We start from the raw sequence: 26,928 nt of genomic DNA on the forward strand, positions 1-26,928 counted from the left end.
CGAATTTAATTTTTTGATTTTTTTACACAGTTAACAATTTAAACAAATTCCAAATTGTATAAATTGAGGAATCAAAACTTAATATAAAATAATCGGACTTTTTGATTAGTTTTGTTTTAAAGTACACAGTCCATTCAAGCTGTCAAAATTGATTGATACTCAACTTAAATTAGTTGCCATATTTCCTATAATAAAATATGATTATACAAATAAAGTAAAGTTAAATCGTAAATTTTTTTACTTTTTTAAACTATATTAATTAAAAAAATAATTTTATTATAGATTTTTACTAATACTTATTTAATTTTGATTACAAATTTATAATGATAAATAAATTTTATATAAATAATATTAAAATTATTCAATTGAATAACGAGAAATGATACAAAATGTCAATTTAGTGATATAAACAAAACTTGCACTGACAATAAACATTTTGTATATAAATTTTACAGTCGAAAGAATAATACCAACTAATTGTGAGTATAATTTATAATATAATAAAAGATAATATTATTAGTATTTTATAACTACTTATTATGATTTAATAAAGGTTAAGTGGTGAATCAAAGAAGAGTAGTCTGAATTGAGTTCGTACGAGACGCTTGGGTATTGAACTGCTAGTTAAAAGCCCTCAGTCGGTTTCCAACACCATACGGCCACAGAAATGACCTGGTGGTTTTTCTATCCCACTATGTTGGCTTACGCCAACCTCTGTCCTACAGAGCAATCGGGCATCCTCAGACCTTCCCCAGGAATAAGCACAACATGAATGAAGTCGTTGCCTCCCCGAAATCCAAGCTTCCCTTGATTCACATGTAAATGATATGAATTGTTCTTTATATACCGCAAGGGTTTTTTCTCTTTTTATGTCATATCTTTTAATTGGGTGTTGATTAGTATATTCTATAACATTTTAACCATTATAAGTTAGTATAATTTGGAGAATTTGGAGTTAAAATCCAAAAAAATGATCTATGAGTCATAAAATTATTTAATAGTTTTAATTAATTTTATTGGTTAAATTATTGTTATTACAATTTTATTTGATATTATTATAATTATTAATTAAATCACAAAAGAATTTAAAAAATTTTAAATTATTGTCTTATTCTATTGGTAATAATTACATAATTAATTTACTTATATTGTTATAGTATTTTAATAATAATTAAATCTATATAATTAATTTTTTTAAAAAAATGTTTTTTTTAATGATCTATAAATATATATTAGTTCAAGTTTTTTTTTTTAATAATTACCATATTTATAGTTTTAAGTATTTGAACTAAAAATACAAACCATTAATTAAAACAAAAAAAGTGAATAAAATGAAACAAAAAATAAATAAAATGTTATTAATGATAGGTTGATGAGGTTTTGATTATAATATTATAATTTTATTATTTTATTATAACAATTCGAACATTTATCACATAGTTTGTGCAAATTTAATTTTTAACATTAATTCGCACCTTATTTGTTTTTTACACAAAATTGTGTAAAAAAAAGAAAGTATTTAATGATAATTGGTAATCAGTTGTTTTCCTGTTTTGATACAAGTAAATAAACTAAACAATTGAGTAAAATTGTTAAAAAAGAAAGAATAGATAAACCTACAAAACAATAACTAAGAAGTATGTGTGTAACAACGTTTATCAGCAAACATCTCTTCTTGTTTTTTGTTGTTCCACAACTGGTGATGGTTTTCTATGCTTTAACAAAAATTGGTCTGAATGAGTGTTATGCTGACAGAGAAGCTTTTAAGATGGATGGGATTTTCGCACTTTTAAATCCATACAACTGGACCTTAGTCATTTCCGTCCTCATAATAGGACTTTCTTGTTTAAGAAAAAAAGCTGATGGGACACTTGTCTTTGTAGTGAACACTTTGAATCAGTTTTTGAATGGGTATATGTTCCATCGTTCGATATATTATTTTGTTGGGTGTTTCAAAGTATTTCTGAACGATAAAACATGTAGTGTAGGAAACAAGAAACTGAATGGCATTAGTGGTCACTTTTTCACTGCAGTATATTTCATGGCTATTTTTATTCGACTGATCAAACAGGTCGACTTTCTTCCAAAAACTTCTTCATTAGTGTCGTTTGAGATACCACGTGACAAAACAAGTACTTTTAGAGATATTTTGTTTCACATGTTTCGCCTTGATGTTACTGGAAAGGGACTCCAAAAATTTGTGTTATATTGTTTGTTGCTTAGTTATTACTTCGTATGTTTGGCCACTACCTGTTTAACGTTGTTTCATGGGTATCATACACCACTTCAAGTCATATATGGCATTTTCGTCGGGATTATTTCAATTTTGGTATATGCAGTGTTCCTGTGGGTACCCTTCAAGTATCGATCCTTCATTAATCTTTTTCTCATCGTTTTGGCATATTCTTTGTTTTGTATTGTTAGTGGCTATCACATGCGTTTCAGTTATTTCTATATTACTGGAGGCGTCGCAGTTGTGCTCACCGGTGTACAGCTTCTTACTGAAGCCCACAAGAATGCAGAGTAAACAACTTGTTGATGTTCGCTTTACTATACACTGTACTATATTTTATAACAGTTTTACTATATAATTACTATAATAGAGTATTTTCTTTTAACACTCGATGCTATTAGTTTAATAATAATAAATGTACTATACAAAGATTCAAAGACATAAACAACTGAATTACCTTTAGCTTCTTTTGAAAGTAAATTCTCCGAAGGCAGTCTGGTCCACGTTTGGGTCTTTCGACGAGTTAATTTCCTCCTGTAAGTCGAAGTGTTCGTCTAGAGTTTCTTGGTCGAAGTTGTTCTCTTTGTTAGTGAGGTCTGGCTTAAAGGACGCCTGTATTTTCTTCTGATACAAATCGTCCCAATTGAACCCATTCCACCACATATGTGACTTGATTTTCTCGGGAGTATTGAGTCTATCTTCGATCTTCTTTTGTAACATCTTATTAATGAAGTCTCGACATGGAGGGCTTGCTATGGAAGAACTTGGGAATGCAACATCTGCGTTAAGAATGCGTTGATACAATTGTTGAATGTTATCACTCACAAAAGGAGCTTGGCCGTGTAACATTTCAAACGTCATGATACCAATTCCCCACCAATCGATAACGTTTGTGTATGGTTGCGCTAAGACAACTTCCGGTGATAAGTATTCTGGTGTTCCACAAAACGTCTCAGAGCGGTCATCTGACTTCACGTTTTCCTTCGACAACCCAAAATCTGTTAACTTCAAATACCCATCTTCGCACATCAAAACGTTCTCGAGCTTAATATCACGATATATCACATTCAACTGGTGTAAGCATTCAATCGCCAAGATGATTTGAGCAATGTAGAATTGTGTTCGCTCCTCCGAAAACGACTTTTCTAACGTCAGTCGGAAATACATCTCTCCTCCCGGACAGTAATCAATCACGTAATGCAACTAATTGTTATTAACACACTTCTTATGAACATCTCTAACTCGTAGATTCTGTTTATACGATCGCACAGATACAGAACAATAATAAAATGTTGTTATTGTAACATAAGCATAGAACATTCCAAGCTTATGTTACTATATATTATAGCTCTTTATAGTTTAACTAAGATTACCAAATATAAGTACTATAATATATAGTAATTTTTCTAATTTACTCGATTGAGAAGAACAAACATGAGTTGTGGTCTGAAAGGAGTAATATAAATTCACAAGAAATGGGTGTTTGACCTTCATCAGTATGTTTCTTTCCGTCATCGTATGTTCGAGTTCATCCATTTCAATGACCTTTTTCTTTTCGACCATTTTCAACGCAAACATCTCCCCAGTCCTCTTGTACTTCACAAGTAAGACCTTCCCAAAAGCACCTTTTCCTAGTAAAGTAACTATATCAAAATCATTCATTGTAATGGGTTGCTCCTTTTCAACAACAAGTTGCTCAGTCACGGATTTGGTGCACTGCGTAAGAACATTGATCCACTCTTCTCTGTCTTGTTCGGATGTTGCGGAGATGTTATACACACGCGACGGAGTCCTTATTAAAAACAAGTTTTGATAATGCTTTATCTTCGTTTCGTCATTTGGGGTGATTGAGAAGGCTAATGAGATGTCAATCTCACCCATCTTTTTCATCATCTGAACGTCACTTTACACCCGTGTCAATCACAATTAATGAGATGAGAGGAATGTACTATTGTAATTTAACAAACGAGTTGGTCTTTATAGTACATCAATGAATTGCCATTAAGCGCAAACCACCGTCGTTTCCAACTTTTCCACCCTCCGCCCTCTTTCACTAACCAACCTTGCTTCATTCCAACTTTCTTTTGTGATTTTACAGTTTGTCAGTCACTCTCTTCAATTCTATTTTAATGGTTTTATTTGTATTTATTTTAAAATAGAAATATATATTTCGCTATTTTGTATTAATTTTCTATTTCGATAATTTCAAATAATTATTAATAACTACTATACTTTATAGTTATTAAGTCATACTTATAACCACGTTTTATTATATTTGAAATTTGTCAAACTTCTATAATAATCGTATTTTGGTGAATATTTTCATTATATTTTATTAATATATTATTTATTTATTAATTAATCAAATTATTTTTCAAGTAATAAATAATCAAACTATTTTTTCTTAAAGAATAAAAAATCAATTTTTTAAACACTGATGTCACTCTATTATTACGAAAATAATCATTTTCTTATATAAATAAGTCTCCACAATACCACATTTTCAGCAAATATTATTTTATACATGTTTTTTTACTTTCATAAAAACTAATATTTTTTACTATTAAATTACAAATTAGTTGTTTTTTTAAGTTATTGAATTGTAGTAAAAAATCAATAAAAGTATAATTTATGTGTTTAGTTTTTGATTACTAATTGATTATAGTACTATCCTATAAAATGTTCAACAGAACTAAACAAATAGATACTACTAATAATAATAAATAACTATAAAAGTAATTATAAAGAAACCATAAAATAAAAAACTCAAAAAAGACATATGGAGTCCCACCACGAACCACTCGATAAGAAAAAAAAGATAAAGCCGTTTCATCGCGTTCACGCACACCGCAATCCCTTGGCCGACAGTGAGTCGCACAACCCAATAACTCCAAAAGATGTCAAATGGAGTTCATATTTTACAAACGGTGCACCAGCAGAGATGCTTGATGTTGGATGTGGATGGGGTGGATTAGTATGTGAGATTGGTCGGATTCAGTCGAAGAACATAATTGGGATGGAGATACGTGACCCAGCCGTTCAATATGGTGTTGAGAAAATTGAGTCCGGTCGAGCCAAAGGTGAGCTTCAGAATTGTTGGATCATTCAATGCAATTGTATGAAGTACGTCGACAACTTCTTTACAAAAGGACAACTCTTAAAAATCTTCATAACATTCCCAGACCCACATTTCAAAAACGCCGTTAAACGCCGACGAATCATTAACCCTGAATTTGCAGCAATGTATGTATACCTTCTTAGACCAGGTGAAGGTATGATATATACAGCCTCTGATGTCAGAGAACTCTTCGAATGGAATGTCGCTAGTTTAGACGCACAACCACTCCTTGAAAAGATGCCAGAAGACTACATGGACGATTACTTGAAGATCGTATTGTTCAAGACGGAAGAAGCTAAAAAGGTTGACCGAGAAAAGAGAGAGAAATGGGGCGTCTGTTATAAGCGGAGGGTTGAGGAGCAATTTTGACGAATTGACTGATTATTTTTATTGGAAAATACTTTACTCTCCACTTGGTGTTCTTATTATTTTAATTTCCGTTATATTTTTTGCACCAAACAAATTTTTTTTTAGACTTTTGAAATGTTATACAAAATGTTATACAAAATGTTATACAAAATGTTATACAAAATGTTATACAAAATGTTATACAAAATGTTATACAAAATGTTATACAAAATGTTATACAAAATGTTATACAAAATGTTATACAAAATGTTATACAAAATGTTATACAAAATGTTATACAAAATGTTATACAAAATGTTATACAAAATGTTATACAAAATGTTATACAAAATGTTATTGACTTATTTCTTGGTTTGGTCTTTCAAGTGTTCTTACAACTTGAAAAAGTGAACTAAAAAATATGAACACTCAAGGGAAGTCGCTGATCTTCAGTGGAGTTACGAGCTGGAGTTCATTATATCACTTTACAAGTGATATTAGAGTGTCGAAGAGAATACCAGAAACATTGATAGCACAAGTTGGAAATTTGAATACGAAGTCAGCGAGTTGGTACTATTTAACGACGAAGACGTGCAATATCTTATATCAATTTTTGCCGATAGAAAACAATGATGTGACATATATCTTGATCTCGCCGAATAAAGAGAATGAAAAGGAAATGAAAAGGATGATAGAACTGTCGAAATTGTTGATCTATTTCAATGGGTCAGACTCCACGAACGCGATTGGGATTCCAAGACGAAGAAATACCCTTGAAAACTTCTTCCAATTGTATGACCGAACGCCTCTCTATTTATTGGTCCCTCCACATATTCCAATGTTCCGGACTATTGTCACAAATTATATGAACTGTGACACTTTCCCCGAGTCTATTAAACAAATGAGCGGATTTGGAATCATCGTGGGTGGGTTTTTTAGACCATTTGTCACATATAAACAAACACCACTTTCAAGCGACGCGAATACCGCGATTGTGGTGTGGGCGAACACACTGATCAAAACGTTTTTGGCCGATAATGAGATTGGAGTGGACGAGTACGTCGAAAATGTCACGGAAGAGAAACAAAAGACGTGTGGCATCGAATCGGAGCCAATCACGTCCGACGACTGTAATAAACAATTTGTACCGAATCCACAAACGATGACGATATCATCATCGTTCTGTAATATGTCGTTGACTGTTCAAAAGATCACTAACGACATGTTGGTAGTTGGATATTCCCGTGTCGGTGAACCAAATATGATTGAATTCAAAGATGTCTTAACACGAATATTCCCCATTCTAATGATGTTCCGTAGAGAATTAACATACCCCGCTATGACTATGACAAGTCCACAAAATTATAGAACAGCGTTCCCGGGAATGGTCCACTTCGTTGTCATCGACTATACTAAAGGGTGGACGTTCTACCCAGCTTTCGATCCAAGCAATTTAGAAGTGCTGGTGAGAAAGTTCATCATCGATTGTAGAGCTCAAGAAGATAGAAAGATCTTTGTACATGACGAGAAGTACATCTTCGCGTATGAAATGACTTCACACTTCGACTCAAAGAAGGAACGTGTCGTGGACTACGAGGCATTCGGAGTCTTTGTCCGGCTTATGCCTTTCAAACTTGTCAACGATTATTTGGCCAGTGCTCTTCAGAAATATAGAGACCTTTATAAGTAAGTGGTGAGTGTGTTTGTTATCTAATTCACTACCAATTCTATTGAATTGGAATATTGGTTCTTTAAACCATAAATTAATTAGTTGTATATTACTATTCATTTATTATATTTATGTAGTAAAAAATAACAATATTTAAATGATTTTTTATTAATAAAACAATAATATTATAGTTCATTATTTTAAAATTATATTTATGGGTTTAATATTGTTTTGGTAAAAGTGATGGAAACAAGGCAATTTATTTTTATGTTGATAATAAGAAAAAACAATTTCAAGAAAAGTCTTGAAAAAAAATTGTTGGTGTTAAACACTTTTTTCTAGAAACCAATTTCCCGAAATTTTAAAATATGTTGGTGTAATAAAAATTATTATCAGATCTGAACTCAATCTTAAAATAAAGAGAAGGATACATCGCAAAATGAGATGATCTGTTCACACGTGGTGATGAACAAGAACTTATAAACCCTTAATAAAGAAATTAAATACTTATGGTATAAATATCTACAATTATAGTAAAATTAATAACCCAAGAATGTTCCGAGATTTGGCAAAACGACAGCACATTTAAAGCCAGAAACTAAAAAGGAATATTGAAATGGCTAGACCACAAGTTTTCTTCGACATCACCATCGGCGGTGAAAAAGCCGGCCGTATCGAGATGGAGCTCTACAGCGACATCGTCCCAAAGACCGCTGAAAACTTCAGATGCCTTTGCACTGGTGAAAAGGGCAAGGATTTGACCTACAAGGGCTGTGGTTTCCACAGAGTCATTAAGGACTTCATGATTCAGGGTGGTGATTTCACCAAACACAACGGAACTGGTGGAAAATCAATCTATGGAGCCAAATTTGCCGATGAAAACTTCATCGTCAAACACACCAAGAAGGGACTCCTCTCCATGGCCAATGCTGGACCAGGGACCAACGGATCTCAATTCTTCATCACTACCGCTGTCACTGATTGGTTGAACGGAAAGCACGTCGTTTTCGGTGAAGTCAAGAAGGGATACGATGTAGTCCAAATGATTGAAAACTCAAAGACTGGAAGAAATGACAAGCCAGTCAAGGAAGTCGTCATTGCTGACTGCGGCCAACTCTAAGTTTTAAATCACGGGTTCAATAAATTACTCTTAATATTTTCAATTAATAAAAACAACTCAATAATTATAAACTCAATAAAAGAGTAAGCAATGGCTACTGAACAAAAGATTAAATGTTCAATTGAAAAAATTGAAGCTGTTGTTTCTTTACAAGAAGAAAAGTCGCTGGAGACTGTTGATTGTGTTGTTATCTCGATTTCGGATAAAACAAAAACTTCGAAGAACATTATGAATCTCGAAGACATCCCTTTTATGAGCCATATTAAACGAGTGAGAAACAATAAAAAAGGATTAGAAATAGTTCTTGGCACATTAGGAGAGTATTCTTTGGAGGAATGGAAGAATGTTTGTGGTGCACACATTTTACCACAATTAGAGGGAGTCGATGTGAGTTCTTTAAAGATCATTAAAGTGCCAAAATACGCTCCTGTCAACAAAGAGCAATATAAAGAATTCTCAAGGCTCTGGCCATGTTCACTTCAGCCTCCAACACTTCCAACTCCACCAATACAAAAGAGTGATTTTGAGTCGATCACAAATCTGTTTTTGCAACTGTTCTCGAAGTATGGAGTACCAAACAATGATTGTAATAACACAGAAAAATGCAGCACACATGCAAAAGCACTTATTGTATCGGACAAGAAAAGTATAGAAGCTATAGGAGAAGACACAAGAATAGTAGCTCACCATCCATTACTCCACGCAACTTTTAACACCATGAGAGGTATAAAAAGAGAAAGTCGAGAATATCTGTGTACAGGATTTGAAATTTATGTCACACACGAACCATGTCTGTTCTGTGGAATGGCTCTTTTACACTCGAGATTTCACAGAGTATTCTTCATTTACAAAAATGATATTGACGGAGCATTCACGAAGTACCATTTACATAAAAACACAGCACTGAATCACCACTTTAATGTCTACCAAGTCACGTTGATTGATTGATAAAAGAATTCTATGCACTCTAATTATAGTTAAATATAATAAGGTATCTAGTTTATACGGTTCTATATATAAATAGTTTAAATAGTTAAATCAATTATATCAAAACGAGAGGAACGTTTATTCCAAGTGCGCTGAAAAAGACAAGAAGCAACGAAAATACAGCAATAGGCGCATAGGCGGCGGTTTTTGGTATTTTCATGAACGGCAAAACTAAGAAATGAATACTGTATTATTGTAAATAATAAAATTATAATAAAGTATAATACAATGTAACAAACTGTTGTACCCAAGGAAAGTGATGTATGTATAATAAGCGAGTGAGACGAGTAAAACGCCGTTTGATGCGAAAGTTGCCCATAACGAGTCTCTAAATAGAAACGGCGAAAGAACAAATAACAAAATGTGAGAAACGAGCAAATAACAAAAATAAGCATTGATGTGAATGTCGTATGAATACCTCACTGTGAAGGAATCTCCTGTTGTGAAAGAACTTTTGCACAAATAAAAAATGATGACGGAGATAATGACGCCTGTGACTAAAGGTATAGCAAAGTCAAATAATATATATGGCACTTTCCAAAGTCCTTTAACAAAAGTGAACGCAAAAATAGTCGATAACACAAAATTGAAGAAAAAGACTATTTTTGTGATGGCATGGTCTCGACGATGCCATTGCTGTGTTAAGCCATGTTGATATTTATTTGTCTCATACACAGTCTGTGGGTGTAAAATAATGTTCACAAAAAACCAATTGTAATATTCAACATTACGGCCTATGTGTTTGTAAAAGAATTGAGTGAGATATTTCATGTATCTTATGTAGTTCTTATCACATCTTGTATTAATTTTTGCTGTACCATTTTATTACTATTAAATTATTATAAACATATATATTTAATATCATTTATTATATGTCATAATAATATAATACATTTAATTATATTTGAATTTATAAACTATAATTAATAATTTATAATTTAATATAATACAATAATAATATAAAAATTATTAGAATCGTACTAAAAAAAACTATTAAAATAGCTATAACAAATCCTGTCAATCACTCAACCCCAAGTTTCTTGTTTTTCTTCTTGAGAGCTTTTCGATCTTTTTCTCTCTTATCCCTCAGTTGCTTTTGAATGACTTTCATTGGAATACCTTGTTGTCTCATTTTTTTCATAGCTTTGACGGAAGTCTTGTACGAAGAGACTTCTCTGCCCCGTGCTGTTTGTGCTTTAGAATAGATCACCTTGCCATTGAGTTGACCGTTGGTGGATAAGGCCCGAGTGACTGCGCTTGGCTTGTTCTTGCGTTTTGAAACTGGAATCACTTTTTGTGAAACAGTAAAATTCTTTCGTGGCTTTTTCTCATTGTTGATTTTATTCTTCGTTTGGGTGGACTCGGTGCGTTGCATTTTCTTCAGTTTACGACGAGACGTCTTGACTGATTTCTTCGGGTCCTTTTTGGACGGCATTTCTTTTGGTATTAAAGTTCTAATGTGTTTAAATTACTTATTATAATATATGGTTTATGTAATTATAATATATGGAATACATTTAGATTGATGAGAGGTTGAGATTGAGTATTTGGTCGGAAAGAAATAATTCTTGAATCGTGAAAATGGAAGGAATATTGTCGTTAATGGATGCGGCGCAACAGGTTATCGAAGAGTTGGTGCTTCAAAGCATCAGATTGCTTGTGAAAAAAAGGTCGTTTGTCCCTTTCACAACAAAAAAGGTAGAGAACCAAAGACAACCGAGAATCACAACCAACAGCAAAAAACAGTTACAAATAGTCGTCGTGTTGGGGAGTATATATCAACTACTCGCAACTAACAGAAAAAGCACTGCCAGAGAGATTTACTACACACACAAAGCCATCTTTGACTCGCAGAAAAAAACAGACAATGTCATCGAAAATATCACACTTTTATTAGGCTCTACTCTACAAGGTCTTCACATATCTAAAACACCACGAGGACTTCTTTGTGGTGACGTGGCGCTCGTTACACAGTATTACATCATTGACTTTTCGACGACACATCAACTTCCAACGGTAAGTGAACCGTTTACCCTCTGCTTTGGCAAAAAGCGAGTTTTTTTACTTATAATAGAAAAGGAAGCTTTTTTCGAGAGGGTTGTGCAGTCAAAGGTTCGTGAGATGTTTCCGTGCCTCATTTTGTGTAGTCGTGGGTTTCCTGATAACGCAACTCTAGACTTGGCAAAAGCAATCAGTTCGCAAAGCGGTGTAATTCCTTGTTGTTTGGTTGACGGCGACGTTTATGGAATTGAAATATTTCTGCAGTTTCTTTGTAATGGGTGGAAAAACCCAACACCACAAATACCAAATCTCCGTTGGGCACTCTTGCGACCAAGTGAATTTAATGGGGTGTCGAGTCTCACAAAGCGGGAACAAAAAATAGCAGAGAACATGCTGAATTCGTCTGTGGTACAAAACAACGAAGAGATCAAAAACGAGATTAACACAATTGCATTTAAAAACAGAAAGGCAGAACTTGACGAGTTGGATGACTCACATAAATTCAACTTGGAGAACATCATTATCACGTCGTGTTTGACGCACACGTCAACCTTCAAAATTTAGTCTTTGGCTTTTGATGTTTTGAATGAAACAAAATTCAAAACTATTAACAATAGTTTGTTTTTACTATTCTCCACCAAAAAACAACAAAACAAATTAGTTAGACACTGTTTGGGGTATTGGTTCTTGATCCATTTGTACGACGATGATCCTCTCGACGGAGAAGGTGGAGTTTGGCGAATTGAGTCCGTTGAGGTCGGTGTTTTTGATATTATCATATCTAAATGATATGTTGTTATTAAAGGAGTTTTTAACATTGATGTCTGCGATGGTGAAGTACCCAAATCTGACGCCCGACCAAAACTCGCCGTTTCCAACCTCATATAGCTTATTCATGTCTTTATCGTAAAGACGAATTCCTCCCTGTTCTCCGAGTTTTGAATTCCACCTTGTTGGTGCAGGGAAGAGGCCCTTCGAGTCTAAAGAAAAAATAAAATGCTTTTCGTCATAGAACCAAACGTCCATTTTGTCGATCACTTTCTCGAAATAACTTCCAAAGATGTACCCCCTCTCGTCGATGTTAATGATGTATATATTCGTTTTGTTCAACACAGAAGAGTAAAACTCCCTCGCAAGTTTGGAATCAACGTTTGAGTCATAGACAACCGTCCCATCAGTTGTTCCACTCCACTCAGCCAAGATTGCTTTATACTGTGAAAGAATATCCAAAGAGCCAAGCTTGACATTAGGCCTTACTGCTGGCTGGACTTTGCTGCTTTTACTTCCCATCGAACTGTCTTTAATAGTGTTAAAGGATTTTTTGGTCGACTTCAAAACCAATTTTTGAAAAGAAAAAGAAAAGGGTTTCCTAAAATTGAAAGAAAAATGGAGTTTGTTGTAATTATTAAAACTTATTATAGTTTTAATGGAAAGAAGCGGGAGATTTCCAATATTGTAATTAATTCATTCGAATAAATAGCCTCTACATTCAAACACATTTTAATTATTTTTTTAATCTTTTCCCAACCATTATCGTGTTATTTTATTCATTGCTTTAACCAATTACTAATTTTGACCGTTGTGCTTTTAAAAGATGAAGCGAAAAGAAAAATTGAATTATTGTTTCAATTAAAACAAAATGTGGATTCATTGTTTATAATTCAGAGTTATCTCACAAATCAATTTTTTATAATATTTTAATGTTTTCATTTAAAATAACTTAATTTTTAATTAAATTGAAAGCGATTTGTATGTAGTGTTACCACCTACACATTTTAAATGTAAATACAAAAAAATATAACAAATAGTTAAATATACCATATTCGAAATACTCATTCATTATTTAAAAAGCATCTATTCATTTTTATAACTCTCCTGTCTCTATGTAGACAGTGAAATGTACTCCCCTGACGTTTCTGAATGACTTTTCAAATGTGTTTTTCATCATTCTCGACCCCCAACAGAGGACAAGTACATCTTTCATGCCTTCATACCTTTCAGCCACCTCAACAAAGTTTGGTCTACCCTGTTTGAACTCCATTATTCCATTCATGTTGCCTTTGCAGGGTAACACATCTCTTGTGCAATACGCCTCGAAATTTCCAAGTGTCCTCGACTTCGCCGCAACTATGTCTTCTTCAAATTCGACTTCAAGTTCATTCGACTTTGCAACAAGTACCCAGTCGACGTCGTGTATTCCATCAATACAAAGTGCCTGTAAGTGACCGAAAGAGGGGCAGAACCCAACACCAGAACCCACCAGTAATATCTTCCCAAAATTTCCAAGCGGACAAATTGGTCTACCAACGGGACACGTTGTGAAAATTGGAGTATTAAGTAATTCTTTCTCGCGTGTGTTTGTCAACATGGTCGTCCACACTCCAAGCGGTGCGATGACCAGTTTCATAATCGACGTTTTGAGTTGTGTTTCAGTATTTATTGGTGTTTCAATCAGTTTCTCGACACTTGGTGAAGTTGAGAATGACAGTGTTGGATTTCCTTGTTGGACAAGTTCCCTGAAATTTCCACACAAAATGGAGAACGGGTGGAATGACCACGGTGAGAGTTTAGGGATCAAAATTTGTATGAACTGTGTTGGGTTGTAGAACACGTTTTTAGTGAATGTGAGAATGGTGATGCCACTGGGCGTAGTCTTTTTCGAAATGATTTCTCCAGGCACACAGATGTGAGTGATTCGCAATAAGACATCAAACAAATACAAAACCAATGGCGGCAATAAGTAGTAGTAAAAGTCCTTTGTATACGCGTCGATGTGTAAAATGTAAGTGCCCACAATACAGCCAAATGCAATTACGTGTATTTTGTGAAAGATATTATATGACCAACGTCTTATGAATATGGCCGCAAGTAATAACAATACAAAGGAAAAACACAACACGCCGTTTTTGTATGAAGGAGGACTTAATTTGAATCCACAAAGAAGGCACGCCGCCAAGTCACAGATGGAGTGGAGTACCGCAAACCCACCGAAAAGCAATCCAGATATCTTATGGAAGACTAACACGTCTTGGTAAGTCGTACCAATTAAGGAAAGAAGACTAATGTTATTTTGTGGGAGTGGGATAATAAGTGCAAAAAGGAAAACTGGTAATGGTCTTCTCAGTATACTTCCTACTTTAAAAAAGTACGAGCCAGTCACACTCTTTGTGTTGTCAAACCATGTTGGCATATAGAAATAGCCGTATATCATTGTGGCGAGTGCGCTTAGAAGTAATATCGCCGTGAAGAAGTAATCTTTGATTGTGAAGATCCATACTCTGAAAAGGGTGTATTTGTTTGCAAAGAGAGACTGGAGGTAAAAAGGGATGTTCTTTGGTTTTGTGTCGAGTTTGTGAATTGGATTAGTCACGTTGTGAATTGAGTCGCCGACAATGTAATACATCTGTCTGAATTACTCGATGGATAATGGCTTTTTATTACTGAAAACAATACTTTGAATTCTAAGCATTTTTGAATATGTCATGTATAATTTATTTATAGTTAATTTACTTTATCAGCCGAAGTAATAAAAGTATTATTATATTATTATTATTATTTATTGTTTCTAGCAAATGTTTCTGGTCATTTATAATAATTCCAGGTCTCATTTTGAGTCATTATTACTGATTTTCCAATTTTGAGTGTTTTTATGGTATAAATAGTTAATTATAATATAATTATAGTTACAATTTAGAAGGGAAAAAAACAAAATTTCTAAAAACACTTTTTTTAAATTTAATCTAACAATGTTCAAATTAAAACAAAGTTATTGTTGGACAATAAAAATCTAAATAATCGGGTTTTTTCTGAATAGCAAAAAATAAAAAAATATCGTTTCAAGTTTTTTTTTTGATAATTCCAGACAATTTATTTTAAGACTGTTTTAAGTTGAACATAAAATACGCCAAACAACGGGAGATTATAAATGAAATCTTTTTTAATTCATTAAAAAGTAGGAAGTAAAGGCCTCAAAAAAAGGGTATAAAATTTTAAATCAAATGAAATATTGAATTAATAAAAACAAATAAGAATAAAAATTTTTTATTTTTTATTCAATTTAAAAAACAAATAAATTTTTGCTATTTGATATAAGTATAGTTTAATTTTATAATAATAAACTATAATTTAAACAAAATAGTAAAAATTAGCAACGAATAATTAATTTTACTATATATAAATAATTTGTTTTTTATTTTTCTTATTGCAAACACTAAATTTGTTTTTGGAATTTAAAATAAGATTTGTCAAACATAAAAGAAAGCAAACACACCTAAAAGTTATCAAACAAATTATATAGTCGATACAACACAATACAAAAATTAAATGTTGGATTTTATGCAGTTAATTTACAACAATAAAATGAACTTTAAAACATCATCAAGTAAATGCACAAAAAAATTAAAAGGGACAAGTCATTCAATACACCTGTGAAATATGTGAAACATTTGGTGTGAAGGAGTCAATGTAAAAACCAACTGAGAACGTTTACAGGTGTAACTTGCCCGTGTTATGTACAAATTTAAGAATTTAATCCCAAATAAAGTCGTCTCGATATCTGAATTGAATTCTATGTTCGACTCGTTATTAATATGAATATTAATGATAATAAAAATAGAAACTAATAATAAATAGTTGTTTATAATGAAATATAGTTGATTTTATCGAATCGGACTTGTATCCATAAATTCTATTTATAACTTTTTGAAAAAAACTCCAAAATTTTATGATTTTGTTTTACTTGATATTCGCCGTTTTATCAACAACAAACATTTTGAAAAATCCTTCTTTTGAACAGTACACCGTCAACAATCCAGACAATTGGGACGTCAGTGGTACAGTTTCGATGTCCACTGAACATAACACAGGCACACGCTCTGTCAAGTTAATTGGGAGTTCTACAACAAATCAGATTCGACAAGCAGTACAACTTGAGGTTGGGTTTCAATATTCATTTTGTGCTTGGGTGAAAGCGTCTTCTTTTTCACATGGAATAGAGATATGTATAGAAGGGATGAAGTTAAAAAGTGATGGTACTGAAGAGTATACTGGGTGGTACTCAGAAACCCTATCGCAAACTTCAGGCTTTGAAAAATTATGTGTCTTCACGGATCCCATCAAAAGTGCTGAATACACGTATGAGGCGATATTAATATCACCAACACAAGACAGTGGTGTTGGTTATGTTGACGACGCCGAGGTCTCACTTTTTCTCAAATGGCTTCAGAAGGTCGAGGTTGTTTCATATCGACAAGAGGTGATGGATTCGGTAACAGAAATTCGTGTCATTGTAGGAACAAATATTTCTCAAAGCGCGGACTTCAGCAAGTTTTCTCTAGACGTCTATTTTGTGGAGGGGGGAGTTGAAAAACTCCAAAAGACTGTGAGTGTATCATCTAGTACAATTAATTTCACTGTGAAAAACACAATAACACAACACGGTGTTGTGACATTAAAAGTTGTTTTAAAGAACAGTATATATGATATAGAAGACACTCTTTCGACGGATTTCAAGAGAATAGCAACTATTAAACGACAAATAGAAGTCGATGAATATGGCAGAATAATGGAAAATGGAGAGCTAGTATTACCTATAGGGTTATACTACTCAACTGTTGGAAATACAGAACTTAAAGAGCTTGAGGGGATGAAAATAAACACTATTGTGCCTTATGATGGGATCAGTGTTGAGACTTTGGACGAGATGAAAACCAGATTTGGCGACACGTTGAGAGTGTTTATAGCAGTACACCTCTATTATTCATACCTTTCTAATACATGTGAACAAGGAAGAAATTTCGAAGAGGAGTATCCCAAATTGGTTGACACTATTAAGACGTATAAAGATCATTCAAATGTATTTGGATGGTATGTCAACGACGAGACGGACATCTGTGCTCTTAAAGAATTAATAAACGTCACAGAGACTATCAGAAATATGGACGTTAATCATCCATGTTATTCCGTGTTTTACCAAATGAAAAATGTTTATGAGTATTTACCATCTTTGGACTTGTTTGGAAGTGACACATACCCTGTTAATGTCACTGGAGAGAGTCTTAGAAATGTTTTTGACTTACATAAAAAGGCAATAGATAGTGTTTTTGGCACACGAGCCACTATTCCAGTGATTCAAATTATGGACTGGACGTGGTATGCAAAGAAAGACCCGGTCACTTTTAAAGATAGATTATACGCCCGACCACCCACCGAGCAAGAAGTGCGCGCAATGACTTGGATGACATTTGCTGGTGGAGCAAAGGGGGTGTTTTATTTCTCATATTATGATATCAAGAGAATGGACTACAAAACACCATTCACACAAAGTTGGGAAGAGTTGAGACATGTAGTTGCCGAGGTTGAAAAGTACAAAGACTTTATATTGGAAGTAAACTTACTTAATAACATTCAAGTTTCGAAAGAAGATGAAGTGGTATACAAGATAGCACGAGTGAAGGACAGTGACTATATTTTAGTTGTCAACATGGATGACAAAAGAACACATGGATTTAGTGTTGAATTGAGTGAACAAGAGAATTGGACGACTCTGCTCGGGAGTAGTAATGTTAAAATAGAAGGTAACAAGATAGAGATAGAAGTAGGTCCAATAGACGTTTTGTTACTTAAAGGAGAAAGAAATTTTGTTCGACCAATAGGAATACTACTCTTTTTAGTCATAACGTTTTTGGTCTGATATTAAACACACATTTTATTTCAACAAATGGACATTAATTGAGTCATTTTTTGTATTTAATCAAATTCACAGAACATATTAATATATTTTAAAGTGTGTTTATTACACATTGACTTGATTTACATTATTGTAAACACCAAAATCAGGCGTTTCCAAAATAATTATTGCCGAAAATGTGGTATTATAACGTACGAATTTATAAAAGAAAATGATCATTTTGGTTATGAAATGGTGACGTGGGTAATTAGGATTGTGATTTTGGAAACCTCTGACCAAAATAATGTTCAAGTTAATAAATTTATATTTTATTCTTTTGTTGGATTATTGTTAATGTGTATAATCTTTTCATTTACAACATAAGAAGTAAATTGAAACATTTTAATCAGTAACAAACATTGTTGGTGATGTATTGATATTGAGCAAGCTATGTGGTATTTTAATATTATTCATTTCATGGTCGACACCAATTAATTAATTGATGTCGACCATGAAAATAATATCACATAAATTACTTATGTTAAATTAATTGAGTTTAATTTTTACTTTTCATTATAAATAACATATCTTTTTAGTTTAAAAATTGAATATAATTATTTTAAATCTTCAAAATCACATTAGTATGTTGCGACAAAAAAAATATTTCAAGAAGTCGATATTGTCAGTCGTTTTTCATTATTAAATCTCAAACTTCAGTACTTTTATAACCACAAAATATTAAGTGTCTTAGAAAAAAATAAAATATATCACATCGTTTCAATTTTTTTATGTTTTTATTTAATTCCTGTTTTTACTCAAAAACAAACTATTGATTGTCCGACAAATAACATTAATTTTTATTTTAAAGATAATAAAAATAAAAATAATCATTTTAACCATTTTCGTTAAAATGGAAGTTAAATTAATGCAAAATATTGGGGCAGACCTTTCCCACCCTCACCCCGTTTACCAAAAAAAATATTTGCCGCGAGTGTTTTTTGAAGGAAGTCCATTTTTCAGCCACTGTTTGTGCGTCCCCATGTCACCCACTTTCCCTGTCCGTACTGTGTGGACGCGGATGTGGTTCCCCCCCGCTTGCGGGGGGGTCAGGGGGGGATCCGCGCCAAGGGAGGACTTGGAAAGTGGGTGAAACGGTGCACAAACAGACTGTTTGAGTGCGGCCTTCAGAGCCTTCTTTTCAATGCTCCGTCTCACTCGGTTTCCACTAACTCGAGGTGAATTTTCGGCATTTCTTGAATTCGGGAACCAGACCTAATATTATCCAAAACGCCCATTTACTATAATTATAATTATAAAATTATAAAATATAGTAAATTAATTCTATATTTAGACGGGGTGAGGGTGGGAAAGGTCTGCCCCCAAAATATTTAATATTCTAATTAATTAATTATATTTAAAAATTTTTATTTTGTATAATTAATTTGTCTAATATTATTTTTGTTTTAAAAGTTTTGTTCTGCTCTTTCCTAAGCAAAATGCCATTAAACACACCACTTTTATTTTTAACAGTAAAAATAAAGTAAATTTTACTATTTGAATGAAAGTCATAATTTGTTTTAGTAATTATTTTCGATTTGTTCTTTTGTGTTTGGCAAATTAGAATAAGAAAAATCGAATTTCAAATTGTTTTTCGATTTTTATTTATTTTAAAGACTGAAAAAAAGTTATCTAAAACTATGTTTTTTTTCAAACCAAGTTTCGTTTGAAATTAATACTGAATAATTTTTAAAACATACAATATCGTTAAGTTTATTTTATTAATATTTTATAATTCTTTTCGTTTCAAAGAACAGAGAAATTATTTTTTTATATTTTCTTACCAATACTTTCTAATAATAATTGAACTAATATGTATAATACATTTAACAATAAATATATCATTAGTTTAATCCAACTTAATAAGACGAAACGAAAAAAAAAGAAAAAAAGAATTCACAACATCGTATTCTTAAAGTCAAAACTCGGATTCTATTTTTTACACATAGGGTGCTGCACTATTTTTGGTTTTTAAGATAGGGTTTCAGTTTTGAAAAGGCTGCAATAAAGGTGCACTTCTGATTCTATGGAATGAATGAGAACTTTAAAAATGGGTCTTTTCAAAGCGGCAAAAAATCCGCTGTTCAAAGTCGACTAAGGCGTCGTTGCGAGGCTCATTTGATGCATGAGACTTGTATTCTACTTCTTATTGTGTAGTGTTTGGATATGCCAGAATTTAATAAAAATGTACAAATAACTTCAATTCTGTTCAATAAAAATAGAGGAGCTTGATATAAATAGCTTGTTCAATAAACTCCAAATTCACATACTTGGAAACAATGAGTTATACTGCCGTCGCCATCGCATCCTCTCCCATCCGTGATGAGAAGCGCACTTTTAAGAGCTTTAGAGACTATATAGTTGAACAGCAAGCCGTATTCATTGCGCTTTTAAATCAGTTTGGTGATGTTACCATCACTAGGCCGACTAAGAAATCTGTTTTAACCCAACAACGCATCCGCGTCGAAACTATAACAATAGGAAATGAGACTATAGACATCTCTTCCTTTGTTGATAAGCGGTGTGCGGCCCGATATGCTTTAGACATCTCCAACGGAATCTTAGAAAAGACCGCAATCCGAAGACAAACTGCCAATAAGATCATGGAAACACATCACATGTTGACGGACTTGTTATTTGAATATGGGTACCTCTTCGAGACTTACTTCACTTCAGGGAAGAATAACACACCAAAAATGGAACTCGTTAGAAATATCATTGAAAACAAAAACATGATATTCAATAGAGTGTCTATCATCAAAACAGGTAATCTTATTAACAGACTCCTTTGCAGTAAACTCTCAGAGTGCAGAGTCGTCACACTACAAGCTGCTGACCCAGAATTAATGGCGTTTTTAGAACGAAATCAGTCGTACTCACCAGAGTTGAACACTGTTGTATTAGCTTGATCCTTAAATAGAAAATAAATAGAATTGTTTTAATTTCTGTCTGGTTCTTTCAAAATTATGTACCATAAAAACTAAAATGCCACTTCTCATTGAAAAAGACGAAAAAAAAAAAAAGTCAATTAAATTGTCGAGATCGTTTTTTTTTGATTTTTGGGGTTTGGAAGTTTCGAGTGACATAAAAGATTCACTTTTTGTTCCCTGCCATATTTTTTAGTTCTTAGAAACGATTGTTAAAAGAAAAAATTTAAGGTTTTTAATCTATAAAAACGGGAAATTTAAAGGCAATTTTATTAATTTTTTTGACTTTACTAATTACCGAAAATACAACAGAATTTCAGGGTTTTAATTAGGGTATAGTTTTCAAAAGTGTGATAAAAAGGTGCAGTTTATTTTTATATTTTGTTGGAAATTTTTTTTGTTTATCAGAAAAACATTTATAATTTGGAATTTGTGATAAAAAATTATATTTTATAGTTTAAATATATTAACACTTTAAATAACATTGAACAAAATTCAAGTGGTCTAAAAATCGGGAAATCTCGGGTTTATTAAATAAATTTCCGTTTTTTTAGAGTTTATTTAATATGCATCAACAATACACAAGCCAAAAAAGGAAAATCATCTGAAATTGAATTAATATCCCAGAAAAACAGGCCGAAACAAAAATAAGGGTGTTATTTTAAGTGTTAAAAAATTTTTCAAAACAAATGTAACAAAATAGAGTCATTCTCTAAACTTTGTCCTTTCCTTAGAGTTGTCCTTCAGTTATTAGATATTAATAACTGGAATATATCGGGAAATTTTTCGAAACACCAGAAAAAAAATGTTTCAGTTTTTTTACCGTTTTTATGATTTATTACCTAATTCCCAATTTTTTAAAGAATTTTTTGTGTATTTTTTTGCAAAAGGGACAACTTTTGAAGAAAGGACAATGTTTAAAAATTGACTCTACTATTTTACCATTTTAATAAAATAAAAATTATTTATTTTTAATTTATAAGTTAACACCAAAAAAACAAAAAGATTTTTGAATATTAGAAACATATGAATTAGTTTTTAATTAAATAATTATTATTATTTAGAGATAATTATTTATTTATTATTAAGAATAATATAATAATAAATTACTTTGATTTTTAAAGTTGGTATATAAGGCAAACTGGACATAACTTTTGAAATGAGTCATATCAATTGCCTTTTTTTACCATTTTTTTGAATAAGAAAAAATTAGTCAAATTTCCCATTTTATTAATCTAAAATAAATTTAAATTTACCTAACAACAATTATAATTATGAATTTTATACCAAAAAAAAAATATGCCTGTTTATGTTGCAACTATAATTAATAATAAAAAAATTATAATTGAATAATAAAATCATTTTTATAAATCAAACAGATGAAGAGCAAAAGTCCTGAGTTTGTCAAAATTTTCTTATTTGTCATTATATTCCATTATAAAAATGGTACACTTCGGGACCCGATCAAAAACCTCACAAATAAAAAAACTTCCTTCAAAATAGAAAATCAAAACTCAAAAGATAGTCAATGGACACAACAAAAAGACAACAGGCAACCAAGGAAGATAGCAAACGGAATAGATTTAAAGAACACATCTGCACATTTCCTGGATGCACCGAAAACCCAAAGACCAAGTATAACGTTTGTATAGTTCTATTATAGTATTAAGTTAATTTATTAACTTATTAGGTCATCTCACATATCTGGGATGTCCACTTGCGACACACTGTTCACACAACCGACGAGAATTTGCCTTTCAAGTCTATCAAGGACAAAAAGAAAATTGAAGAGTTGTGCAAACCATACATTGGCTTCGTTGAGTCTTCCGACAGAAAAAGACGGCCTTACGACTTTGCAGATATGAAAAAGGACGACGCGTCATTTGTCCAAAACAACACAAGCGTCAACATTTACAGCGATCAAATGCAAGACACTTTCCAGTCATTTTTACCACAAGACCAATATGCTTTTACTGAACAATTGGGATCACCAAGCCACGTTTTAAACACTTCCTCTGTCTCTGGTGATACGAACGCTATTGCGGTTCAACAACACTCATTACCGACTTCTCCACAAACAATTCCAGTTCAACTCAATATCGAGTCGACACCTTTTAGCGATAAGTTGATTGCAAACAACGAGAATATCATGACTGTGTATAACATCAACGAGCAAGTGAAGCGTCTCCACGTCTTTGGAGAGGTCTTTGCTGAGAATGGATTTCTTCAACGATCGGATAGACGATTTAAAACAAATATCAAACCAATTAGGAATGCACTACAAACCATTGACAAGTTGTTTGGCGTTTCTTTCAATTATTTGAATGACAAGAAATCAACACATTTTGGGTTCATTGCTCAAGAAGTGAGAGAAGTCATTCCAGAAGCAGTCATCGAGACGGAAGATGGCACTCTCTCCATTGAACCACTGGCATTCATTCCTTTTGTCATTGAGTCAATCAAAATACTCAAACGCGAGTTAAACAATATTCAAACGCAGACTACTGAAGTGGTGGTTCTTAGCAAAACAGTGACGAAGTTGTCTACAAGTTTAGTCGAGCTTGACAAAGGTATGAAAGAGGCTGATAAGTACTCTCTCGGCCCTTTTTGGTATACCTTTGGTCTTGCTGTGATGTGTGGAGTACTCTCCATACCTGTCGCGATACATGGAAACTTCCCCTACATCTTTTTCTATCTACTTATTATCGGAATACTCCATGGAGTGTCTGCTAAAGAATTCCCATGTGGTACTTGGAACGACTTTTCGATGAAGTCTTCCATAGTGTTACTTGGTCTTGGACTGATCTGTTTGGTATTAACGTTCCTCGAAGGGTCGTTCCAACAAATTTTCTTGTTGGTCTTTTCTGTTGTGACGGTCTCCCTCTTGTTTTTCTTACGTTCAACACAGACACTTGCGTCTGCTTTTTCTGTTGTCTTTCCTATTTTCTGTGTCTTAAGTGTTGGTCTTCTCCAATATCAGAACTCCGTCCTATCGCACAACACAAACGTCTTAAACATCGAGCAACTCGCTTACCAAATTCAACAATATGTCCAACCAAAGTTGCTCTTACCCGAGCAAAGTTCGGACGATTCGTCCTCGTCTTCCTCATCTGGGTTTTACCTCTCATCGGAAGAAACAATCAACGACGAGACTTTAGGAATATGTGAGGATCCAGACAAAGCCGACCCAATCCCTGAATGGCTTCAAAAATGTCAAATTGATGACCGACTTGGCAAATTAGAGATCCCAAAGACTGTAGAAACAAAGAGTGAGTTATAGACTTGATAAGTGATGTTTATTGTGTTTAATTGTTGATTTAGTTATAAGTAAGGACGTAACGAAGAACATTAAACAGTGGGTTATAAAGTGTCTTTCAAGTAATTTTTCTTTTGATTGAGAACTCCCGCTTTATACTCTTTCATGTTTGTAACAAATGCTTGATTAGCAGGGTGTTGTGCTGGAGACTCTTTGTTTGGGTTATCGAGTAAGTCTTGGATCCCAACTAAAATCTACTTGTTAATGTTTTGAATGTATTAAGAAGAGATGAACAAAACTTGTTTGATAGAGATCGTTGGCTTCCAGTCATACGATTCATTCAATATACTCAGACATATCTGCCCATTGGGAAAGACATTGGGATGGAAAAACCCTTCGGGTAAATAACAACGAGGAGGTGCCGCAGGGTACTCCGGTGAAAAATTCATTTTGACTGGGTAATACCCACCCTCCCATATCGTCTAATTGTGAAATCTAAGTTGTGTCGTTGGGCGTTAGAAAACAAACATCCTTTGCACCAGGAACAAGGCACTCCCATCGAAATAAGTCGGGTTTGCCACCTTCACGTACAGGCCGAGCAATAAATCCAGGTGGGTGGTCTTTTCTCCACGCACGTTGCTCTTCGACTATCCGACTCACTGCTGTCATTTGACTCATTTGATTATACTAGTTCTTATCGTATTTTTTGTTATATATATACTATCAAATATAATTTATTGTATAATACAATATTAATAGAATAGTAATATTATATTAATAGAATAATATTGTAGTTAATTACTTCAAAATAAAAATTATCTCTTACTAATAAATTATAATTAATAGTAAATTATAATAGTTATGATATCAGTGTTTTTTTTCTTTACGATTTTTGGAAAAAATAATAGGGTGAGAAAAAGAGAGAAAAAAAAGAACTCAAATAAAATTTTTCAATCTTTAAATTCAATCGCAAAACCTCAAACTCAAAAATTAAAAAGGAACATATTCATTTTGTGTGAACGATGGTCTTGTGTAGAAATACGCTATAAGAAGTAAAAAAGCAGCAACAACAGTAATGACAATCACTGTCGTTAAAAATTTGACGTTTCCATTGGTATTCACTTTTTGTGCAATCAAGATTTCGTTCTTATCGACATAGGGGGCTCTTATCTTTGTTCTCCACGTCTTATAATCCATATTTGTTGCAATGTGTAATTCGTCATCCACCTTTTTTCCAATTTCCTTCTCCACGAAATTGAGTTTTGCCTTTCCAAACGTTTCGCTCTGTGTTTCAGAGAGTGCAACGACGATAGAATGTCCCAATTTGTTTGTTGGTGTGTATCTATATATCTTCCCATTCACACATTTCTTCTCCGTCAATTTAAGACATTTCATATGACAGTCTTCCATCACACTTAAGGTAGTTTGAATAGGTGACCCACATGTCGATATAATAATTTCGTGGTTTGGGTGGACAGTTACTCCGAAGAATGCAGTGCTGACTTCTTCCTGTATATCCACACATGGATTTTTTAACAATGGAAATTGCGCAAATGGTATTGAGAATATTGTATAAGGGATATAAGGGATATGCATCGCCATCTGACACGCCTCGTCTACACTCTTCTTAGTGCTTTTCTGGAAATGGATTTCATACCTTTCTGCCTCTGTTTCGACAAATATATACGTCTTCATGTAGTCGTGTGATGGTGTAAATAGAATGAGGGACCCAACACCACTGCGACATTGCCGAGTCACCGCATTAATTTCATGTCCTTCACAATCCTCGTATATTCTGATCGAAGTCGGCTTATTCAATTTTCGACCACAAGTATCGATGATATATCTCTCTCCACTTTTCATCACCCCAACTCGATGCCAATTCCCTCGTTTTCGCATTCCATTGATCACATCAAACGTTTTCACCGTGACCATTTGAGTTAATGGAAATATCACTTCATCCGCTTTTTGGCACAAGCTTTCCTCCTCTGAAATTGTTTTAAATTGCAAGAACAAATGACTCTGCACGTCGACATTATTCAAAAACTCGTACGTCGCCAAATAAGCATTTCCATTGAGTGGGACAGTGAACGTCAGATTCATTGTTTTTTGCTCGCTTTCCGTTTGTGCAACACAATAAAATGAAAGTGGTGATGTTGGACATTGCGACGACACTCTCAACGAAGTTCGGTGAATTACATAAAACTTTTTCGCTGATAAATTCGACGAGGCGGACAGGGAAATAGTAATCGGTTTGTTCACCCCATTTTTAATTTGGTACCACGTCACTACCTTCTTCGATGAATCGCCACATCCAGGAAACGAATCAATCAACTGTTGTTGGTTCGGTTGTTGTACAAAACTATATCGTGTGTCCTCTGCTGAGAATTCCAATACTATTGGATTATAGCATGTATTAGACAATACCAAAGTTATAACACAAAATAAATACAACATACTTTTTTGAGTTCTTTCGCTTGGGTGTCTAATTATAGTTATTTTTATTATCTATTTACTATAATGTCATATAGTTTTATTATAGTTA

The 26,928-nt window shown here is 33.2% G+C and overlaps 16 protein-coding genes across 16 annotated transcripts; 9 read left to right on the top strand and 7 right to left on the bottom strand.

Annotated features, from left to right (window-relative positions):
- Window positions 1–1,639: 1,639 nt before the first annotated feature.
- EIN_371910 (hypothetical protein) lies at window positions 1,640–2,527 on the top strand (the record flags this gene model as incomplete). Its single annotated transcript, XM_004259492.1, has 1 exon — window positions 1,640–2,527. One exon carries the CDS (start codon window positions 1,640–1,642, stop codon window positions 2,525–2,527), a length of 888 nt encoding a protein of 295 aa, XP_004259540.1.
- Window positions 2,528–2,692: 165 nt separating this feature from the next.
- EIN_371920 (hypothetical protein) lies at window positions 2,693–4,305 on the bottom strand (the record flags this gene model as incomplete). Its single annotated transcript, XM_004259493.1, has 3 exons — window positions 2,693–3,436; window positions 3,668–4,126; window positions 4,201–4,305. The coding sequence occupies 3 exons, from the start codon at window positions 4,303–4,305 to the stop codon at window positions 2,693–2,695; spliced, it is 1,308 nt and encodes a 435-aa protein (XP_004259541.1).
- A 707-nt stretch (window positions 4,306–5,012) lies between these two features.
- Window positions 5,013–5,720, top strand: EIN_371930 (methyltransferase, putative; the record flags this gene model as incomplete). Its single annotated transcript, XM_004259494.1, has 1 exon — window positions 5,013–5,720. The coding sequence occupies one exon, from the start codon at window positions 5,013–5,015 to the stop codon at window positions 5,718–5,720; it is 708 nt and encodes a 235-aa protein (XP_004259542.1).
- A 400-nt stretch (window positions 5,721–6,120) lies between these two features.
- Window positions 6,121–7,389, top strand: EIN_371940 (hypothetical protein; the record flags this gene model as incomplete). Its single annotated transcript, XM_004259495.1, has 1 exon — window positions 6,121–7,389. One exon carries the CDS (start codon window positions 6,121–6,123, stop codon window positions 7,387–7,389), a length of 1,269 nt encoding a protein of 422 aa, XP_004259543.1.
- A 595-nt stretch (window positions 7,390–7,984) lies between these two features.
- EIN_371950 (41 kDa peptidyl-prolyl cis-trans isomerase, putative) lies at window positions 7,985–8,488 on the top strand (the record flags this gene model as incomplete). The annotated part of the gene is made up of 1 exon (XM_004259496.1): window positions 7,985–8,488. The coding sequence occupies one exon, from the start codon at window positions 7,985–7,987 to the stop codon at window positions 8,486–8,488; it is 504 nt and encodes a 167-aa protein (XP_004259544.1).
- A 90-nt stretch (window positions 8,489–8,578) lies between these two features.
- On the top strand, window positions 8,579–9,436 carry EIN_371960 (tRNA-specific adenosine deaminase subunit TAD3, putative; the record flags this gene model as incomplete). Its single annotated transcript, XM_004259497.1, has 1 exon — window positions 8,579–9,436. The coding sequence occupies one exon, from the start codon at window positions 8,579–8,581 to the stop codon at window positions 9,434–9,436; it is 858 nt and encodes a 285-aa protein (XP_004259545.1).
- Window positions 9,437–9,530: 94 nt separating this feature from the next.
- Window positions 9,531–10,246, bottom strand: EIN_371970 (hypothetical protein; the record flags this gene model as incomplete). Its single annotated transcript, XM_004259498.1, has 2 exons — window positions 9,531–9,646; window positions 9,715–10,246. The coding sequence occupies 2 exons, from the start codon at window positions 10,244–10,246 to the stop codon at window positions 9,531–9,533; spliced, it is 648 nt and encodes a 215-aa protein (XP_004259546.1).
- A 250-nt stretch (window positions 10,247–10,496) lies between these two features.
- Window positions 10,497–10,910, bottom strand: EIN_371980 (hypothetical protein; the record flags this gene model as incomplete). Its single annotated transcript, XM_004259499.1, has 1 exon — window positions 10,497–10,910. The coding sequence occupies one exon, from the start codon at window positions 10,908–10,910 to the stop codon at window positions 10,497–10,499; it is 414 nt and encodes a 137-aa protein (XP_004259547.1).
- A 146-nt stretch (window positions 10,911–11,056) lies between these two features.
- On the top strand, window positions 11,057–12,040 carry EIN_371990 (meiotic recombination protein SPO11, putative; the record flags this gene model as incomplete). Its single annotated transcript, XM_004259500.1, has 1 exon — window positions 11,057–12,040. One exon carries the CDS (start codon window positions 11,057–11,059, stop codon window positions 12,038–12,040), a length of 984 nt encoding a protein of 327 aa, XP_004259548.1.
- A 93-nt stretch (window positions 12,041–12,133) lies between these two features.
- On the bottom strand, window positions 12,134–12,766 carry EIN_372000 (hypothetical protein; the record flags this gene model as incomplete). Its single annotated transcript, XM_004259501.1, has 1 exon — window positions 12,134–12,766. The coding sequence occupies one exon, from the start codon at window positions 12,764–12,766 to the stop codon at window positions 12,134–12,136; it is 633 nt and encodes a 210-aa protein (XP_004259549.1).
- Window positions 12,767–13,340: 574 nt separating this feature from the next.
- EIN_372010 (hypothetical protein) lies at window positions 13,341–14,879 on the bottom strand (the record flags this gene model as incomplete). The annotated part of the gene is made up of 1 exon (XM_004259502.1): window positions 13,341–14,879. One exon carries the CDS (start codon window positions 14,877–14,879, stop codon window positions 13,341–13,343), a length of 1,539 nt encoding a protein of 512 aa, XP_004259550.1.
- A 1,320-nt stretch (window positions 14,880–16,199) lies between these two features.
- Window positions 16,200–18,167, top strand: EIN_372020 (hypothetical protein; the record flags this gene model as incomplete). The annotated part of the gene is made up of 1 exon (XM_004259503.1): window positions 16,200–18,167. The coding sequence occupies one exon, from the start codon at window positions 16,200–16,202 to the stop codon at window positions 18,165–18,167; it is 1,968 nt and encodes a 655-aa protein (XP_004259551.1).
- Window positions 18,168–20,479: 2,312 nt separating this feature from the next.
- On the top strand, window positions 20,480–21,109 carry EIN_372030 (hypothetical protein; the record flags this gene model as incomplete). Its single annotated transcript, XM_004259504.1, has 1 exon — window positions 20,480–21,109. One exon carries the CDS (start codon window positions 20,480–20,482, stop codon window positions 21,107–21,109), a length of 630 nt encoding a protein of 209 aa, XP_004259552.1.
- A 1,546-nt stretch (window positions 21,110–22,655) lies between these two features.
- Window positions 22,656–24,407, top strand: EIN_372040 (hypothetical protein; the record flags this gene model as incomplete). The annotated part of the gene is made up of 2 exons (XM_004259505.1): window positions 22,656–22,769; window positions 22,818–24,407. The coding sequence occupies 2 exons, from the start codon at window positions 22,656–22,658 to the stop codon at window positions 24,405–24,407; spliced, it is 1,704 nt and encodes a 567-aa protein (XP_004259553.1).
- Window positions 24,408–24,487: 80 nt separating this feature from the next.
- On the bottom strand, window positions 24,488–25,061 carry EIN_372050 (SUMO-conjugating enzyme UBC9, putative; the record flags this gene model as incomplete). The annotated part of the gene is made up of 3 exons (XM_004259506.1): window positions 24,488–24,637; window positions 24,683–24,865; window positions 24,912–25,061. 3 exons carry the CDS (start codon window positions 25,059–25,061, stop codon window positions 24,488–24,490), a joined length of 483 nt encoding a protein of 160 aa, XP_004259554.1.
- Window positions 25,062–25,373: 312 nt separating this feature from the next.
- On the bottom strand, window positions 25,374–26,840 carry EIN_372060 (hypothetical protein; the record flags this gene model as incomplete). Its single annotated transcript, XM_004259507.1, has 1 exon — window positions 25,374–26,840. The coding sequence occupies one exon, from the start codon at window positions 26,838–26,840 to the stop codon at window positions 25,374–25,376; it is 1,467 nt and encodes a 488-aa protein (XP_004259555.1).
- Window positions 26,841–26,928: the final 88 nt, after the last annotated feature.

This window comes from Entamoeba invadens, assembly GCF_000330505.1.
Source record: "Entamoeba invadens IP1 unplaced genomic scaffold scaff_1105074726357, whole genome shotgun sequence".
Taxonomy (NCBI): domain Eukaryota; phylum Evosea; order Mastigamoebida; family Endamoebidae; genus Entamoeba; species Entamoeba invadens.